General features: G+C 41.0%; 1 protein-coding gene across 2 annotated transcripts in view; it reads left to right on the top strand.

Moving 5' to 3' along the window:
- Window positions 1-20,800, top strand: part of nfat5b (nuclear factor of activated T cells 5b) — a 36,654-nt gene extending 15,854 nt beyond the window's left edge. Inside the window, exons 2-13 of one of the 2 annotated variants that reach the window (XM_056412230.1) lie at window positions 2,006-2,131; window positions 4,682-5,294; window positions 8,046-8,235; window positions 8,938-9,128; window positions 9,419-9,591; window positions 10,577-10,711; window positions 10,818-10,870; window positions 12,711-12,843; window positions 13,280-13,354; window positions 13,544-13,647; window positions 13,877-15,650; window positions 16,441-20,800. In XM_056412230.1, coding sequence (XP_056268205.1) covers window positions 2,006-2,131; window positions 4,682-5,294; window positions 8,046-8,235; window positions 8,938-9,128; window positions 9,419-9,591; window positions 10,577-10,711; window positions 10,818-10,870; window positions 12,711-12,843; window positions 13,280-13,354; window positions 13,544-13,647; window positions 13,877-15,650; window positions 16,441-16,679 — 3,806 coding nt within the window. In that variant the 3' untranslated portion in view covers window positions 16,680-20,800. The other variant, XM_056412231.1, reaches the window with a different exon arrangement.
- The last annotated feature ends 151 nt before the right edge of the window (window positions 20,801-20,951 follow it).

Below are 20,951 nucleotides of genomic sequence, written 5' to 3'. Positions count from 1 at the left end.
TCTCTTTTAGGACTATCATTAGGCAGAAGGTCATTGTTGTTTTAAAGGACTGAGTTGTATAATCTAGTGGCATCTAGTGGTACGGTTACAGATTGCAATCAATTGAATATCCCTCAACTCACCCCTACCTTTCCAATCGTGAAGAGAAGCTACGATGGATTAAAAGTGGGGTAAAACACACTATGCCCCAAATAGCCAGTGCTTGTTTTGTCCATTCTGGGCTATTGTAGCAACATGAAAGACTGGGGAAGGGACCTGCTCCCTATATAGAGATATCGTCTCGGGACTACAGATGAAAAATAGCCTCTTGGCTAACTCTGGCGCATTTACAGAAATGTTTTTATAAATGTGCACTGTCATTTTATCAAATAAACCAAAAATTAAAAAGGACTCATTCCACGTTATCGAAAACACGATAATTCTTAGTGTCAGGTGATTCTACGAAAACGTAGTTAGGAATATAATTTTCCATTTCTTCCAATAAATCATCCTAAATGCTACACACTGTTCATTTAACTAGTGAATATATTTATACCCACTAGAAAGACATATATACATATTCTAATGTCGGAGTCTACTGAGAAACTAATCGTGCGCTGGGCTCATGTTTCCTTAAATTATTGACACCATCTTGGAGAGGACAGACAACAGTGATTCTTTCATGTGTAGCCTGCGGCCGAGTTTTGTAGTAACAAAGGTCAGCTAACGAAGTTGAGCATCAGATCTGAGGCTACAATTATCCAGCATTGTTAGCATAGATTTAGCCCTGTATAATTTCCTTGTCATTTATCAGGTGTGTCGACAACCAGGTGGCATGCAGGCCTTTGTTCTTAACATTGCGTTAGAGTTGTGCTGTACCGTAGTGTGTAATTGTAACTGTGATTGCGACATCAACGACAGAAACAATAGACTAATTTTATGAAAAAAGTCATCTAAGTTGTAGGTTCCATGTCTTGGTCATTGAGCTGACGAGTTTAAACAATGATTCTCAATTGTGGTTAGGGATGGGTATCGTTTGGGATTTTTCCGATACCGGTGCTAAACCGGTACTTTAAAAACGATACCGGTGCCTAAACGGTGCCTGAACCGATACTTTTTTTTTAAAACGCACAATAAGGACATTAAAAACCTCTTTGGCCATATTCCCTGTAGAAGCCGTTATCATGGAGCACTGACAAACAACGGATATCAGACTGTTAACATACACAACACATGTTCTCCCTTATATGATGTGATATGTATTGTCATGTGCAGACCTTATAGGGTTAATCCTGTCACTGTGTTGATGGGCAAAGAGAACAACCAATCAGAGGTGCTGAAGATGACACGTGACAAATAAAGTTTTGCTTCTGACAGCGAGAGTTACACTGAAACAAAGTGATGCCCCACGGTCTTCATTCCTCCGTCATTATATTCCCGGTAACACCGGGTATACAGCCGGGACCGCTGTATCAACACATCTGCTAGCAGACTGTCACGCTCGTAGCTAGCGCTAGCTACGAGCTAGCTTAAACATGGTTATAATGGCTAATTTATTATTTCTTGGGCTACTTTTATGAATGCAAGACTTGCAGTCAACGTTACGGTACTAATCTGAGTTAAGGCTGCTCGTCATCATCGGTCTCCACGTGTTCAGGGGACCGGTGACGGTCTCCCCATCGCGCCCAGCCTGACGCTGGTGTGCTCCACACGGGCTCAGTCACACACGGCCACGCCTCCGCTGTCAGAGTTAAATATGATAGGCTATCGTAACCTGCTGACAAGGCGGAGTCACCAGAGAAGTTCACTACAATAGTTTTTTTCAATTTCAATCGGCTCAGGCACCGGAAAGAAGCACCGAAATGTGCGTTGCGTTTCGGTCCGGGTAGCACCGGTTGTATTGTAACCGGTACCACATTGGCACTGGTTTCTGGTACCCAACCCTCATTGTCGTACAAAAAGTTGTAGAGTTCCTGTTTAATACGTCACCTGATCATCTCTTTCATGTATTCCCGCCTCTGAACAGAATCAGCGTATGACCTTCTTCCCAGAGAGCTACAGCTGCCTTCCTCCACTCAGCAGAGCCTAAAGGTCATGAGTCAAAAGAGCGGCGGAGAGGCAGGGTCTCCCCCTTCAGCTGCTCTAGCATCAGGTAGGATCATGCTCCTTTTATCTTGATTTCTCCTCTGTGAGCAGGACTGATTAAACTCCACCTAAAAAAACACACGCACATCTTAGCGGTCAGTACCTGGTGGCAAACAAACACTTGCAACCAACAGGAAAGCATGTCAGGCAACCATCCTGCTGCTCTGTGATTATTACGACAAACAAACAAACAAACAACTGCTTAAAAGGGATCATTGTCAATCTATCGGTACCTACTTGTAAAATATTTGCTCAAGAGGATTGTGATCTGCTGTATGTTGTGGTTTCTTACAGCAACACAGTGTTGAAAAAGGGGTCATGTATTGCATATGTATATAGTATTAGACCTCTCTCCCTTTTTCCTTTTGTCATACTGACTATAACATGGAAAGGGTAACTCACAATGTTTAATATACTTTGGTTTGGTGCATTTTAGAAGAACCACATATATTTTGTTGAATGTGTCACAATAAGACAGTATATCATTTCAATATATATTTTACAAATCATCTGAACAAGTTGACATTCCACTAAACTGAGCTGTTTACATTTGTCAGCTTTCATTCTGACATTAAACATGGCAAAAGAACACACGAGTGCATCCAGACCAGAGGACATACAGGTTTGGAGCACATTTAAAGAATAATTAGTAAATGAAGTGTATGCTTCTGTAAGGATTTTCCTTTGATCCTTCACATTTTCATTGTGCATTCTCTTGATACATAGAGTTGTTAGATAAAACATTGACAACAGTTGCAAATAAATAGAAAAACATGAAATGTTAAGGGTAGTGGATTAGATATACCGTTAAAAATCACTTAAAGAAGTATAGAAAAAAGAGTTATAGAAAAAAATGTCCCAATCCTTGTCTTAAAATTTTCAAAACGCTGTCAAAAGAGTTTCAATAAATTCTCAGACGGTTCCATTATAGGCATTTGCAGCACTCTGACCTCGTGCAAAGAATGTGCTTGTAATAGGAGGACGGTGAAGTTTATTTTTACTTTAAATAAAACTCCAAGTTTGATTGAAAACTACCAATAACATTATCTGGCTTTTATTTATTTAAAAAAAAATAAGTTTCTTTAAAACTGAAGCGTGGGACTCACACAAGGCCGATGGAGCCGAGTGCCGCCAGAGAGGGCTCTCTGTATTTCACATTATACCGGAGATGTGGTGTCTGCGGTGACATTCCCTCACTGCATGTATACCTGCAGGTGAGCAGGTGCTCTCCTCAAGTCTCCCCATGAATTAAAAAAACGAATACTTTTTAATCCTTGAATGCAGTTTTATTTATTGGTCTGGAGCATCCACTCCAGAAACCTTTCTGGGATGTTTCTTAGGATTTTCCTCCGTACTGTCCGCCATCCTCCTAGCTGCCATTCTCCCACATTATCTTTACTCTCACTATCGGAGGGGGGGACAAAACTTCTGCATTCCAGTTTTAAACTGACCTCATACTTAATTCTAGTGTTTAGCAGAACAGTAATTTCAGATAAAAAAATAAAAGTCCAGCAGTATAATATGTTACTATATTATAGAGAATAATGATGGAAAACACTTATAACCCATCTCTCAACAACTGTAATAGCATTGGACATCTGACGGTATTTGTTCATACATTTGGATTGTTATTGTATGTTTTGGGTTTGTGACACTACCTCCATACTGTGTATGTGCCTCTTTTTCTTTCTGACTGTGAAACTAATGGGTCGCCACACAATCCAGAATGTGCACAGCAGTTTAACTCCTTTTTACCATCTGCAACGTAACCAGACTTTTCCCCACTCTTCATCTAGTTCATTGTAACTATTTGAATGCTTTTGAAATTACAGTGTATGTCAGCATGCTGGAGCAACGTTTTTTTTGACAAACAAAATAACCTGTGTTATTTTTCCTTCTAAAAAAATCTGAATACATTTTTACTGCTCAGCTCTTATTGCTCATTCGCTGTCTCATTTTTATATTCCAGGAAGTTCCCTCTGAAGCAGGGAGTGTCTGCATATAAAATGGTCTGCAGTTCTCTGCTTCATAGGTCAGAAGCTTGTTTATTTTGTCTCTGTGGCTATGTTCAGTCCCAACTAAATGAACATTTGTAGCAACAAAAAAATTAATAATTGAAAGGAAAAGCTCCAATAATCGGCATGCATCATATTATACATATTAGTGGTTTAACCTTCCCTTTCCATTTCATCATTTAGGCCAATTTTGCAATTGAACATGAACAAAACGCTAAAAATAATGCTAAATTCATTCTTTATTCTTTTTTTCACAATATTTTTAGGTCTCCATTAATGTTTTTTTAATAAAGGGGACTGCTCACCTCGCATCTCTTCTTTAGCCACACCTATATTGTACATTTACCTCAGATATCATCAGCTTCACAGACTCACAAACACACACACACAGATCCAATGAAAAGGGGGAAATCTTAATTGGATGAATAAAATATAAATAAAAAAAGCTAACCAAAAGCATCAAGAAATGTGTTGCTTAAATGGGACTGCTAGCCAGCACTGGTTGAGAGGCCTTTATTCACTGTCTAATTTTTGCACTGTAGATGCCATGTCCTCCTCTATGACCATGGAAGGCCCCCGCAGTGCTTTTCCAAGCTCGTCCAGCCCCACCATGCATTCCAGTGCTTCAGCCAGTGACCAGAAATCAGTCCACGGCAGCATTGTTGACCCGGAGGACGCCAGGAGCAGCCGAGTGGTTCCAGAGGTTGTTGGAGCAGAAAGTGGCAATGGTAACGGCAGGAGTAGCGGTGAGCTAGCAGGAGTAAGAGGCGTAACATCCCAGGAGGCACAGCCACATCATCAGATGACCCCATCGAAGCGCCGGACTGTACTAAACATCTCTCCACCTCCACAAGACTTGTTGGATAACAGCCAGATGTCTTGCCAGGATGAAACATCCCTGGACTCGGAGCAGAGTAACAGCATCTGGATGGAAGACTCTCTCTCCAACTTCAGCATCATGAGCTCCGTCTCTTACAATGACAACACAGAGGTGCCACGAAAGTCCCGAAAACGTACACCTCGGCAGAGGCCTGGCCCTAAATCTGCAGGACGCGGGGAAGCCAGCATGGACATGTTTGATGCGGACAGTGCCAAAGGTCCACACTTTGTCCTGTCACAGCTCGGCCTCGACAACAAGACTGGATCCAAAGGAAGGTGTGTGTCTCCTATATATATATACAGTGCATCCGGAAAGTATTCACAGCGCTTTACTTTTTCCACATTTTGTTATGTTACAGCCTTATTCCAAAATGGATTAAATTCATTATTTTCCTCAACATTCTACACACAACAACCCATAATGACAAAGTGAAAACAGTTTTTTGCTAATTTTTGCACATTTATTAAAAATAAAGAACGAAAAAATAACATGTGCATAAGTATTCACAGCCTTTGCTCAATACTTTGTTGAAGCACCTTTGGCAGCAATTACAGCCTCAAGTCTTCTTGGGTCTGATGCCACAAGCGTGGCACACCTATTTCTGGGCAGTTTCTCCCATTCTTCTTTGCAGAACCTCTCAAGTTCCATCAGGTTGGATGGGGAGCGTCGGTGCACAGCCATTTTCAGATCTCTCCAGAGATGTTCAATCGGGTTCAAGTCAGGGCTCTGGCTGGGCCACTCCAGGACATTCACAGAGTCGTCCCGAAGCCACTCCTTTGTTATCTTGGCTGTGTGCTTTGGGTCGTTGTCCTGTTGGAAGATGAACCGTCGCCCCAGTCTGAGGTCCAGAGCGCTTTGGAGCATGTTTTCATCCAGGATGTCTTTGTACATTGCTGCATTCATCTTTCCCTCAATCCTGACTCGTCTCCCAGTTCCTCCCGCTGAAAAACATCCCCACAGCATGATGGTGCCACCACCATGCTTCACTGTAGGGATAGTATTGGCCAGGTGATGAGCAGTGCCTGGTTTCCTCCAGACATGACGCTGGGCATTCACGCCAAAGAGTTCAATCTTTGTTTCATCAGACCAGAGAATTTTGTTTCTCATGGTCTGAGAGTCCTTCAGGTGCTTTTTGCAAACTCTAGGCGGGCTGTCATGTGCTTTTTACTGAGGAGTGGCTTCCGTCTGGCCACTCTACCAAACAGGCCTGATTTGTGGAGTGCTGCAGAGATGGTTGTCCTTCTGGAAGGTTCTCCTCTCTTCATAGAACAACGCTGGAGCTCTGTCAGAGTGACCATCGGGTTCCTGGTCACCTCCCTGACTAAGGCCCTTCTCCCCCGATCGCTCAGTCTGGCTGGGCGGCTCTAGGAAGAGTCCTGGTGGTTCCAAACTTCTTCCATGTCCGGATGATGGAGGCCACTGTGCTCATTGGGACTTTCAATGCTGCAGAAATCTTTCTGTACCCTTCGCCAGATCTGAGCCTCGATACAATTCTGTCTCGGAGGTCTATAGATAATTCCTTGAACTTCATGGCTTGGTTTATGCTCTGATATGCACTGTCAACTGTGATACCTTATATAGACAGGTGTGTGCCTTTCTCAATCATGTCCAATCAAATGAATTTAGCACAGGTGGACTCCAATCAAACATCTCAAGGATGATCAGTGGAAACAGGATGCACCTGAGCTAAATTTTGAGTGTCATGGCAAAGGCTGTGAATACTTATGTACAGGTTATGTTTTCGTTCTTTATTTTTAACAGATTTGCAAAAAACAGTTTTCACTTTGTCATTATGGGTTGTTGTGTGTAGAATGTTGAGGAAAATAATGAATTTAATCCATTTTGGAATAAGGCTGTAACATAACAAAATGTGGAAAAAGTGAAGCGCTGTGAATACTTTCCGGATGCACTGTATATATCTATATATATATTTATTGTTCAATACAACCGAGTTTGACCTGTTGGACCCTAATGTCCAAGCCATTCTCCTATACATCTCAGAAAGTTGTCAAAAGAGGATAAGATTAGCTCGTTAATTAATCGATTGTCCGGTTGAGTGAAAAATTCATTCATTTAAAAACAAAAATGTTTGACATTTTGTTGTTCCAGCTTCTCAAATGTGAGGATTTGCTGTTTTTGAAGTCAGTTAAAAACATTTGACAATTTGACAACTTAAACATTCTAAATGGGCGACTTTGTATTTCCCATTTCAATGTTTGCTAATGCGGGAGCTGACATGAACAAAGCTGTTGCCCTTGGAACAGAATGGCAATGCAAAGGTTTATATATTCACACCCATCAAACCATTCATTGAAGCCTTGCCCTGTATCGAAGCATCTGCATTTGTTCTTTTGATTTACTCATTTACTTGTGTTTTTCCTGTCGTGTCACCCAAAAGTGACCAAAGTCAACAACGATCCCACTAATTGTAGGATTTACTGACTTTTTATTCATTTATTATTCATCTGGTGGTAGTTGCACTCTTGTTAAATAGGTACTTCATTCTGTGTTACCATTGTCTGTGTTACCATTGTCTGAAAGGTCCTTGTGAATACTCTCATATGGCACTCATCATGACTAACAGAATAGGCATAACTAGGAAATCACACATTGCACAACAGATGTAAGTTTTGAACAAATGACTCTGGCTGTGAATTCCCCATCATGCTTTGCCTAAAGAAGAGCAGTTAGATCAGAGGAGAGGGAGGGGCTGAAGACTGAAGTACAGACACTGGTCAGCCACGGTGGATCAGAGCCTCTATTAAAGACCTATGATAAGCAGAGCAGATTAAATAGACTGATAACTCTCAATGCTTTAAGAGCAAAGGATAGAATATGCTTGGTTGATGGAGGGTGTGTCAACTTTGCATTGCTCAGAGATCATGTGAGATGGAGGGAAAGGCTGTGCTTTTTCCACCACAATACCAGAAGATGCCAGCTAGGTTGTACCAACTAAAATAACATTGCTGTCAAATGTTAGAATTAGAAGTAATCTGCTGGTGTCTCTGTCAAACTGGTCTTTGTAGCAGCTCTAATGATCCTCAGACAACGAGCCACAAAGGAGGAATTCTTTCAACGCAATACCCACAGAAGAGTGAGGGGAAGGAGGTGAAGATCCTCGTCCAGCCTGAAACTCAGCACCGAGCCCGCTATCTGACTGAAGGCAGCAGAGGGTCAGTGAAGGACCGCACCCAGCAGGGCTTTCCCACTGTAAAGGTAACTGTTAAAACCCTGAAACAGCCTCTTTGATCAACTATGTCGTACATGTTTTTACTTTTCTGCCATAGTGTGCCCATGTTTACGGTTAAGTTAATGATTTGATTTTTGATGGAGGCTAGAGCTTTGCTATTCTAAGAGCCTGAGGTGCAGTAGGGCAAAGATATGTAAAATATGTGTGAAGTGGAAGAATTCCGGTCACATTGAGTCAAAATGTAGAAAGAGTCTTTTCTGCAGACATAATATACTCATTTTGAATGACGAAATTAAGTTTTATTCCCCCCCGAATGAACAGGTAATACTATCTAAATCTAGCGTTTGATCATTAATCCGGTCACTTTGTCGGCCATGAGGTGATCATCCGGAGATGAATCGGGGTGCAGAGAGGTGTGACTTCTACTTGATTAGCTACTCATCGGGCATTTGCTCCCAGATTCAAATAGCAAGCACAGAAGTTAGAAATAAAAGTTATCAGCAGAAGATAAGAAACACAGGTTGGCTTTCAAAAGGCCGACTTGATTGCACAACAAGATATAAACAAGCAAAGATTTCAGGACCAATAAAGCTTAAGTGCCCGATGAGAAGATGCCAAAATGCACTTTGGCAGCACTCTGAGATAATCTGCTGGACGGGTGGAGAAGCATCTATAAACAACTTGTGTTATAATGTATATATGGCTTTCTTTTGTGTTTATTTCCACAGCTGGAGGGAGTGAATGAGCCAGTGGTCCTGCAGGTGTTTGTGGGTAACGACAGTGGGCGTGTCAAGCCTCATGGTTTTTATCAAGCTTGCAGGGTGACTGGCCGCAACACCACCGCCTGCAAAGAAGTGGACATTGATGGCACAACTGTTATCCAGGTGTCCCTTGATCTGAGCACCAACATGGCACTAGCGTATGTACTTGGGTTGTCTTTGTGATCAATACTACTCCAATGAATTTAACTTGAATACATTCCCCAAACAGAAAGAGTGTACCTTGTATGTGCCCAGTTGTATACGGATAATTTAAAACAATCTTCTGATTAAAGAGATTGCATAATGGATAAATACATTATTACTGGTATAAAAAATCAGTTATTAGAATAACACATTGTAGTATTTGTGTTGTAAAGAGCTGCTAGTTTAGCAAACGCTGTAATGTTGTTGTGTAAGTTTTCCTGGCTAACATGTTCTCTCTGTGCAGGGTGGACTGTGTTGGGATCTTGAAGCTCCGTAATGCCGATGTCGAGGCTCGTATCGGCGTGGCAGGATCGAAGAAGAAGAGCACACGCGCTCGACTGGTGTTTCGGGTCAACATCCCCCGTCCAGATGGATCAGTGCTCACACTACAGATTCCCTCTTCCCCAATCTTGTGCAGTAAGTCAGTATTCTTGTGTTTGACTCTGTGGAAATGCTATTATAAATGCAGAAAATCCTGGTATTTTATTTCACTATAATATACCAAGTTTCCCTAGAATTACGAGAAGCAGAATCTGTGATTTACATGTTAATAATTACCATTTTAAATTGAATTATTTGCTCCTCTCTAACATGAGAGACGCTGCTTCTGCAATCAAGCCTGTGGGCAGGACAATGTTGTCTTTTTTTGTCCACACTTGGTGACAGTGTGGAAGGATCCCCTCGGGTTCAAGTGTTATTTGATAATGTGTAAAGCATGACGAGTGTGCTTGCTGTCGTAAACAGGAAACACGTTTAATGCTGCGTTCACACCAAAAGCGTTGATCCCATGCAAAGTCAACGTAGACGCGTGTGGTTGTGATAGATGCGGAATTCCGCCAGGCAGCGTTTTGGGCGTTATTACATTTCGCCTCTAACTTGCGAAAACTTCGCAACTCGGCCCAATCAGCCTCTATTGTTTACATAGTTAGCATGCAATCCTGGGAAATATCTTTCCACAAACACCAATAAATAGTAATCCCCCTTGGCATCTGCACTTGTGTGCGAAGTGAAAAAGATTAGCAAAATATGTGAGAGGAAACGGGGGCTTGTTGTTGCAATTTTAGAGGCTAATAAGAAATATCCAGTATTTCTAATTCTAAAAACGTCACGTCTTTGGTCAGCAAACATGGATCACTTGAAAAAATCGTTCAAAGTATTTTATTTATTTGCCTTAGAAGGAATTAAAATGTCTTCAAATGTTTTCTTATTAGATTGCAAGCTGTCGGGAAACGTATTATTAATGCATACTACAAATGGGAGCGTTGCGACAATGGATTGTGCTGCAGGAGGCTGTTTAACCCTTTGTTGTGAAATTATAGTCTGATTTTGTAAATACCATTTCCAGCACAAACTTTCTGTAGTTTAACCATTTAGCATTCAAATCAATTACTTTACTTTTCAGCTCAACCTGCAGGAGTGCCTGAAATCCTGAAGAAGTCACTACACGGTTGTTCAGTGAGAGGTGGAGAAGAGGTCTTCATCATCGGCAAAAACTTTCTGAAAGACACCAAAGTCATATTTCAGGAGAATGTCACTGGTAAAAAAATATTATTTTTAAGAATATGATTTTCTCTGAATATTTTAGGTCCATGCATTATAATTGTTCTCCATGAAACATGCCGTATCTTTTCTGTCTATTCCAGATGATAAATCGTGGAAGGCAGAGGCTGAAATTGACATGGATTTGTTTCACCAGGTAAAATGTGAATGCTCTTGTGGTATTTTTAGTACTGACTGATTAAAGAGATGGTAGGATTATTTAAAGTGGGGTTGTACTTATCCACAGTCGATGTATTATCTACTGTAGATGGCTGTCAGAATGTCCCTAGTTTGGAGAAACAGACAGGAGTACCTGTACATAAGCAAAGCTTCTGCTGTGGACGTGGGTAGCTGCAAAATACCGTCCAATAAAAGTCCCACCCAAACAGATCAATATCAGTATAAGTATACGCTATATTTAAGATGTTTTTTCTGCTTTATCTTGCTGCCTTTTCCAATGAGGAACTGAGGCCGTTATCCACACCTTCTTCAAAGCCACAAGACTCCTTCAAAAGAAGGCATTAGTATTACCTCTCAGAACACTGAAGTTCCAAAACTACCACTTTGTCTGTCGTTTTTTTGTTTTATCATGTGATTTTGGTGTTTTAAAGGTGTCACACAGTAACACAAACTAACTCACCGATTGAGGCAGCGGTAGACCAGGTACTACCGTCTTCTGCAAGATAAAATTATTTGTGTCAAAGAAGTCTTGTGGCTTAGAGAAGAGTGTCGATAACACCTTGAGTTCCTCGCTGGAAAGTTATGTTTCACAGCAAGATGAAGCATTGAAAACATCTTAAATACAGCATACACTTAAACCGATATAGATATTTTAGATTTTCTTGGCTTAAATAGAATTAGCTGCTGCCTCCGTCCACAGCAGTTCATTGGTTATAGTTTCCGAGCTGGTACTCCCGTCTGTTCCTCTAAACTGGGAGCGCGTCTCCCGCCATCTACTGTATGTAATGCTGACTGACTACAGATGAGTTCCTCATACCGCACTTGAAAATTCTGAACTATCCCTTCAATGCCAATTACTAATCAGCTGAGTAGAAAGAAGCAGCCTTTTCAGATTTGTATGGGGCTTGAGATGTAATCATATTAAATGACTGCTGGGTCATAAGTGTTAGTCTCATTGTGTTCTGACCTAATTACCCTCAGTCTCAAAAGCTGTACTGAGTGAGTCTCAACAGTCCAGTTTAAACCTTTGCCCTTGTCAACAAAATGGTCAGAAGTAGATGATTTGATGCATCTGCAGCTAATCAAAAAAGTCTTTTTTTGGATGTCATTTTGTGTTGTCTTTGGGGTACACTGTGGAGTTGTGTTCATTCATGACTTCTGACTGATACACATGTGTTTTTGCAAAGCCTAACAAATATATTGAATGCATTGCCTCATTTCTAACTATCATTACATTTGAAAGTGCTTCTTTTTAAACCAGCACTGTTGAAGTTTGCTCGTTATCTTTTGCTCTTTTATCTGGCAATGCTACATTTTTCAAAACATTACTGCCACCAGCTGTTTATAGGTGGTATTTAATTATATCAAACAAAGTGATTTAGAGATTACCCCTTTTAGATATGAAGTGGAAATGTCCTTGAGTTATGAATAACATCAGGAGCATTATAATGATAAATATTTTCAAGAACCAAAAGTGTAAAAATAAATGAGCATGTTTTATGCTCAGACCTGATATATTTCCCTGTAAATGTATAAGACAAATCATCATAATGAATGCAGTCATCTCTGTATAGATCAAAACTACCTCCAATCCAGTCCACATGTTATATTACAACCTCCATTAGTCACAGTAATGTGTATCACATCACCCCGTGCTCAGGATGTGTCCATCGGGCAAAAGATACAGACAATGTGATTAATATTTTTACACTAAGTACTAATCAACTCACCCTTTGACTCAGAGGAGAGGAATGCTGTTGGACCTACTGTGTTATTCATTCTTTCCCCTGACTTTCTTTGGATGATCCCCGCTCTAGAATCACGTGATCGTAAAGGTTCCTGCGTACCAGAACCAAGCCATCACCTCTTCAGTGTGTGTGGGAATCTATGTGATAACGAACGCTGGGAGATCCCATGATGTTCAGCCCTTTACCTACACTCCACATTCAGGTATAGTCCTGTTTCAGTTCATTTACTAAATCACACAAAGTTTCTCTTCATCGGTCTCTTTACAATCAACTAATGGGACAAGCTGGTTCGAACACTTGCACATTTTTGATGACGTGGTGATTATATACAAAGTACTTTTTATGATTACTGGCTGGCACTACCGCTGGCTCACCACCGACAGTTAAGAAGGATCTGAGAAATAATTAGCAATCAGTTGAAATATAGGAGCACAATAAACAGCCCATGTCTCAACTCAGAAATCAGTTGCTCATCCACATTCAGTACTCTCTTTCATTATCACATTTCGTATATGTAAGGTCCTTAGTGTGCCCTTAATACAAAGAAAATCAAGCTGTAATTGTGTTGTAGGTTTACATTGATTTTCTAATTGTGTGAGCTCATAGAGATAACAATCCTTTGATGTTTGCCCTTTTAGCAAAAGATGATGTTCCCGTGAAGAAAGAGGCGTCCTCTCCGGTGAAGATTTGTCCATTTGATGAACAAATTAAAGGTTATTTTCCATTTTATTAACTATGTTTTGTAACCATGAGTGTTGCTTCCCATTTGAAATCTGTTCATTTCTAATGATGCTCATTTCTACTGCAGCTCACAGTTGACTCCCACTTCTTTAAATAGTTTAACTTAAAGCAAAACCACACATTTTAAGAATAAGACGTGTTCCTTGGTGTCGCTCCTACAGTTCTAGATGGTGCCTTGATGCCTTCGATATCGCCGTTAGTGAAGAGAGAAGATGTAACTCCGATGGAGGTCACCAGCAACCGCCAATCTTCTGGTGTATTTAAGGTGATATATTGATCTGTAATCTATTTAAAGGCCTCAGTAATAACCTTTTTATATTCAAATCACATAAACATTCAGAAAAATAAAAGTGTTCATACTTAATTATCTAATCTTTAAGAGACGTGTTATATGTGGACAGTTTTTACAATAAAGATAACACAATAAAACTGACAACAAAATCTAAAGGCAAAATAAAGCAGATCTTTTATCTTTAATGTTGTGTTTTCCGCAGACTGGTGACTTGTGTACAGTCCAGCAGAACCCAGACATGACTGCAGGCCATCTTAATAAAAACAGATCATTCTCCAACAACCTGTCTCCGCCTGTGGGCGAAGCTGACAAGGGCCAGGCTCCTGTTTTCCCCAACACAGAGCCCTTAGGCACTATTCAGAAGCAGGACATTGCAGCCACCAGCTCCTTTTCTGTGCCTGCCGAGTCAGTGCTCCAGCAGGGATCACAGCAGTTCCTCCTGGAGCCCAGAGAGGGCCTCGGGCAGGAGAGGTCCGGCAGCGGCTCTGGAGCCGTGGGGAGGCTGTGTGGAGAACCCGCACCTCAACAGCAACAACTGCCTCTTTTCCCCCCAGACGAAGTAGCCCAATTGGAGGAGGCAGTGAGGCAGCTTAAAGCCAAAGGGTACTGCAGCTTACCACTTCAGACGGACAACTCGATGGCCAAACAGCAGCAGCAACACATACAGCACCAACAACACATCCAAAAACAGCAAATTCAGCAACAACAACAACAGCAACAGCAGCTTCAACAGCAGCAGGTTTTGGAGAATTTACAGCAGCAGCTTTTTCAGTCACAGATTCAAATGCAGTGTGGCATGTTTCAGGATGCCCCTCAGGCCAAGAATGCAGAGCAGCAGGGCTCAGCACAGGGGCCACTGGTGCCAAACCAGGGGACTCTTTTCCAGCAGCAGCAGCAGCAGCAACAACAAGCAGCTCTCTTTCAGCAGGCGAATGACCTGCTCTCAATTCAGACCAACTTCCTCCAGCAGACACCATCACACCCATCACCACCCATGTTCCACAATCCCAGTTCTTTGGCTGAAGCACAAGATCCACAGGGAACGCTGTTCCAGAAAGCGTCTCAGGAGCAGGTCCAGGCCGCTCTCTTCCAAAACACCATGACAGTACTACAGTCTCCGGACCAACAGCCTTCAACCCCTGGACTTTTCCTCCCTCCGACATCCCTGTCCTCTCAGCTTGCAACTAGTAGTGCTCAACAACAACAACAACAGCAGCAGCAGCAGCTGGCCTTCCTCAGTGCTTTACAAACGCCTGCCCCTAAACCACAATCATTATTTCAAGCTCAAACCCAGCTCGCTCCCATCCAACAGAGAAGCCCCATGGAGCAGCAGCAGCCCTCTCAGCCTCAGCCCCACACGCAGCCAGCCCAGCAGTCTTCCCTGTTTCAGAACATCTCCCCACATCTGTCTGCAAACACACTTCCTCCAGTCCAGCAGCAGCAAACGCAGTCCGGCCTACTGTTCTGCAACAACCCCCTGTCTACTCCGGATCAGGGCTCCAGCCTCCTGTTCAGCAGCCAGGGTCAGATGCCACCGCTGACCAGCAGCAGTTTAGTTTCCCAAGAGCCTCCAAACCCCTCTCTGCTCTTTTCCCAAGCCAGCATGGTGACAGTAAACCTGCAGGATCGCTCTGAGCCCATGGCCTTAGGGAACCCCAACGATCCACGACAGCAAGTCATATTTCAGGAGCAACAGCCGATGCAGCTGGGCAGCAGCTCAAACAACCAGCAGGAGCAGCCTGTGGGTCTCTTTATGCCTCAGTCTAACATGGCCTCTCTGCAGGGGGCACTGGCTACTCAGGAGCTCGCACAGTCAGCCATGTTTGCCTCACAGAACGGCGTGGCCAACATCCAAACGACCACCTCCTCCCCTGTTCAACAGCCAGGGAATCCGTTTCAGACTGCTGACAGTGGGAGCATCAATCAGCCCAGCCAGCCTCAACAACCTGGCCTCTTCCTTTTCGGCATTCAGAACGGTAAGAAATTGATAACACATCCTGTAGTATAAATGACTGTCAACAAGTGCAGATAAAAATGTTCTATAAATCACCTCTAAATTGTCTAATGGCCAACGTTTTTGTTAATTCCATCAAAGTGACATTGTTTGACAAGGTCCTAGCACTCATATACAAGATAGTCGAGTTGTCAAATGGTGAAAAAAGTAAACGGGAAACCAAATGGGAAATCTATGTGCAACCTGAAAAAAAGTTGGAGATATGTGTATGTGTGTGTATAGTAATGTATCGTATGTGTAATTTGTGTTAGTGTTTTCCCTTCTTTATTGTTCACTTAAATATAAATTTGCTAAATTGTTAAAAACAACCATAACACTATCAGTTGTCAACATTGATAACCATGCAAACAAAATGAATAAAATAGAAAGGGCATTTTTATATGTTGATAATGCAATTAATTTATTAAAGTATTTGTACTTAAGACATACTACATTTTGAAAGAATCTGATTGCATTTCAATAAACTTCAAACAAATGTCATCATATTTTTACCACCTAAACTACAATTGAACATGAAAGTATGTGTATGTGTGTGTGTGTGTGTGTGTGTGTGTGTGTGTGTGTGTGTGTGTGTGTGTGTGTGTGTGTGTGTGTGTGTGTGTGTGTGTGTGTGTGTGTGTGTGTGTGTATGTGTGTGTGTGTGTGTGTGTGTGTGTGTGTGTTTTAAAAGAGTAAAGAGACTTTAAACATGCTGTACAAACCTCCACCGTAATGTGTGAGGTTAGTAAAATCATTGTGTTCCTTCCCTGCAGAATGTGACCAGCTGATGAATACTCCTGGAACCACGCTGTCGGATCAGATCATAGCCATCAGCCAGTCGGGTCAGAACCAAAGAGAGAGTGACGCGCACATCCAGTCTCTGCTCAACCAGTCCCTGTCTCAGTCTGGGCCCGTGCAGAACAGCATGAATGTCTCTCAGAACATGGAGAAGATGGATGACCTGCTGGTCAGCCTGCAGGAGTCCGGCAGCAACTTAACCCGCTCATACTAACTTCCTCATTTAATTTTTAGATGTAGACAAATTATAAAATGTTAAAGAAATCGACAAAACACAACTAAATGCAGTAAAATAGTTATGAATTACCCCTGCATCATGAAATTTGAGACCTAAATCTGAACTTGTAGTATTTTATTTTTTTTCATCACACATTATCCGATTTACTTCAGGACTGAAGATATATCAGTGAGAGCAGTGGCGATGCTGCTTTGTGCAGTATTAGATGGACTCCAGGCGAGAACAGACACATTGTCATTACTTGGAGAAAAACACAATTTGGTGCTTTTTTTTCTTCAACTTTTCCTCCAGACGGTCAGTAACTTAGTGGTCGTTTTATTCATCTAACTTGTAAAGTTTAGTGTGTATCTGTAGATAGATTGTCGGTGATGTCATCTGCAGCGTCTTCTGGGTCTTGTGCTGTTTTCTAAAGTCTCCAGAGTGTCTTGTGGTTTCCATGAATGGAGTTCCCTTTTGATAATTGTTTTGTATTGTTGTTGCACAGACGGGGGAGTGTGCGGTGTAGCAGCGGGGTTTAGACAGATTGTGGCATGTGTGGTTGAATACATCGATGATGTAGAAAGTAGTCGACGTGGGTTGAAATTATTTTCACCCGGCAGTGCAGAAAGTTTGTTGAAAGAAGATTTGAGGTGAGACAGAGAATTGAGAGGTAGGAGAAAGTGGAAGAGTGTTCTACACTTATCGGATGTGTAGTCCTCTTATGTGTCGGTGCTGATTGTTTAAATGTTGTAGCAGCTGGCTTGCACTTGATAATATGAATACATCCAGTCACGCAAAGTGACATTGGTTTTCATTAATCATGTAGAAAGAAGCTGTGTTCAGCAGGTGTGTGACTAAAGTAGCATTGTGTTGCTGTCTATAAGAAGATGCATTAGATCTAGTCTTGTCTCTGCCGGTTTGGTGCTGTGATAACTGGAAATAATATTTGAAGTTCAGCTGTCAGTGTGGCTCTGCAGTGAAGGTCACCTCCAGCTGTGAAACATCTTTCAGTATGACATACTTTACCATCTCTATAGCACTTTGTGATGGAGATGAGCGTTTTCAGGCTAACATTTAGTCTATTCATTGAAACCAAACTGTGTTTCAGTTTGCTGCTTTTTAGAGCATATTCTCCTTTTAATACATTACAAAGAGAGGGATCTTTTAAGAACATGTGGTGGTAGAAATATGACACAGAAATAGAAACAAAAATAACCAAATATTGGCTGAGACTTTTCTTTTGACATGTACGTTCAGTTCTTTGTGACCGCGTTACTCAGCGAGGGTACGGTACAGTCCCACAGTGGTGGTGTGGGCGTTGTTGTCAGCTGCCTCTTCCTCGTAGTTTACAATGAAGAAGTTACATTTTGAAACATGCTGTTACAACTTTTAACTATTCATTCCCAAAACATATACATTATTTATTCATCAAAACCAGTAAAAAATGCATATCGAGACAATTTATTATTATTCAAATAATCTCATCTCTGTTGACATATAACTCAAACACATCTATGGTAGAGAGAGTAGAATGTAATATTGTATATCATTATTAATATTATGTACTTTCGTATCATTTTATTGGCATCATTCTGCGTCAGGCACGCATGAACTGGAATAGTATTCTTAAACCAGCGAGAAAAAGAGCCTTTTTTTTTACCAGTTTTATGAATGTGATGTGGTTACGGTGTTAACATGCAGGAACAGAGCCCGTTTGACTTGTTTCTTGTAAATGCAGTCGTCGAGTCGGCCAATGGCCTCAGGACCAAAGTTTGACTGGAATCTTGCTTTGCATAAATCCTGATGACAGGCCAGTTTTATGGCTGGTGAGCTTTTATTTTAAACATAGACATAGATGCTTTCCTTATTAGGCACGATGTCCTGCTGCCACACTTCTTAGCGTTTGTTTGTTGTGTTGTTTTGGTAAAATAACAAACACATGTTTGTGTTTCACTGTAAATGTGTGCGTGAGCGAGGGGCTGGTCTCTGATGATGACAGAATTTGCTCAGTTTTACGCCTCAGCCGTTGCCTTGTTTTCTACGTAGAGATTGGTAGAAAACACATACACACGTTACATTTTATACACTTTAAAGTGAGAAACCGCTGTTTTATGATGGAGATTATGTAAATTTGACTAATGTGAGTTTGAATGGTAGTGAGTGGTTTTTAAAGGGACCCTACTCCTGAAGGAAACCCGATGTTGGAGAAAAGAGCCATCTGTGATCGGCTTTCCTCAATTTGTGAAATAGAAGAGCTAAGATCTTCCAGTGTTGAGTATTTATGATTTTATTTCTTTTTGATTGTTTTACAAAGTTTAGATCCTTTTTATTTCTTATTTTAATCTATGTAGTACCAGTCCCTCTCTTCGGAGAAGCATATCTAATTTATTTGTGTGTTGTTTATTATCTGAATTGTTTTCCTTAATCAGTTGTGTTCAGATATTTTCTGTATCGATAACAGCAAAGTCACTTGGCCCCCCACAACAGCTGATCACTGGCACCTTGGGAAGATGGCAGAGATGTCTTTAAAAGAGATTGTAGAATATGAATAACATGTACATTCCTGTCCACAGTTATCTTTCGGGGGGATTTTGTCATCATACACACCTAATTGTACTCATCAGGTGAATGTTGAAGGCTTGTGATTGGACCAGGGCCTTGTAGTCCCTCTTGACCCTCTTTAACAGGTTTTAATCCCTCGAAATAGTACCGACAAATTTCAGTATTTTTACTATGAATATAGAACTGAATGTGATTGGGCAGCCTGTCTGTAGATGTCTCACTAAGAATATTCTTTTATACACATAGTGTGGAGGTAATTACTTTTTGAAATTACAGTTTCCTCATTTGTGTATTTACAAAGTAACTGGAGATCAGACATATATTAAAGAGTGACTCTTTATACAGTCACTACTCACTCTGAAAACAGTGGGATTGTTGATAAAATGTCTCATATTTCCTGAAGATGGTACAAACTAACTCTCTGTTTCTTGCAATTGAACAAGTGTTTGTTTTTTAACATTACCCGTTCATTTAATTTGATCCGCCATCAGAGAAAATGTCCCTTTAGACACAAGTAGATATCGTACATATGCCTTGAGGAGGTGATGTCGTAGCAACCAGATGTTTTGCCTGTTTAACTCCTTGCTGGTTCTGCCAATGATAATTAACAAGAATGTTTTAAGCCATAAGACTTTAAATGTACTTTAAATGCTCAACAGTGACCAGATAACAGTTTTTCTGGTTGATATGAATGTGTAGTACAATTTCCGTTATGCATCTAACTTGTTTGTACTGAAGTATCCATTGCATTTATGTTATACAACGTAGATGCAGACACATTTCCCCTGAAACTGCTATGCAGCTAATATACTGTAAATGTAGATCTGTTAGTTTTTGAATATATATTTTTCTAAATAGCCTCTTCTGTTTTCAGCATAGAGGAGAAACCAAAGTAGATGTTCTTTCTATTATTTATGTTGCTTGTTGAAAATTTCTTTTCTTTGATTGTTGCCTGAAACAAATCTTTTTTTTAAATACTTTAGTCAGTTAAAATGCAAATGTACTTCTCAACAACCATCTCGGTCATGTTTGTGTGTGTGTGTGAAACGAGGGTCGCTCATTACTTGTCAGTCATCTTCATTGCCTTCTTGCTTTTAGGGTTTCTGTGGATCCAGGCTTAGTGTTTACTGGTTCAGTGGCTCCTAATATTTAATTCTCACAGTAAAAGTCAATCCATATTAGATTTGTTTTGTCTTGAATTATTATACATTCTGCAAAACATGTGTCCCTGATTTGCTCACCGTCTGTTTTTATTATTTTCCTAAATCCATGAACTTACTCAACATTTCCGTATCTCTTAAGTATCTTCACTCCCAACATAAGTGAACCACTCTTCTAGTAAACAGCCTATTCGGTCTTGGAAATGGCAAAGGGGGGGGGAGCTTGCCATTCTGTTCCTAATTATATGAACAACAATCAAATAATCAGCCGAGGGGCGTGGTGGGGGCAAAGCTTTCCTAATATTTGGCTTTTGTTGGGATGTTTTTAATTATCTTGCAAATCTATTTCTGTAAACTTGCTGCTATCTATATTAAACATATATCCTTTAAATAGGAGGCCCCTGAGCTTTTATTTAATGTGTTTGGTGTCAGCTGCTGCAGAAGAATGTGTGGCTGTGGGATGAGGAGACTCATCGATTCAGAAATATGTGATTTTAGTTGATTTAGCGTTCCTGCTCTGACACAGCTAAAGAGACCATGGCTGGTG

The sequence above is a fragment of the Pseudoliparis swirei genome, chromosome 4 (genome assembly GCF_029220125.1).
Source record: "Pseudoliparis swirei isolate HS2019 ecotype Mariana Trench chromosome 4, NWPU_hadal_v1, whole genome shotgun sequence".
Lineage (NCBI taxonomy): Eukaryota > Metazoa > Chordata > Actinopteri > Perciformes > Liparidae > Pseudoliparis > Pseudoliparis swirei.
Note: the sequence above shows the minus strand (reverse complement) of the source record. Positions and strands in the feature narration are given on the sequence as shown.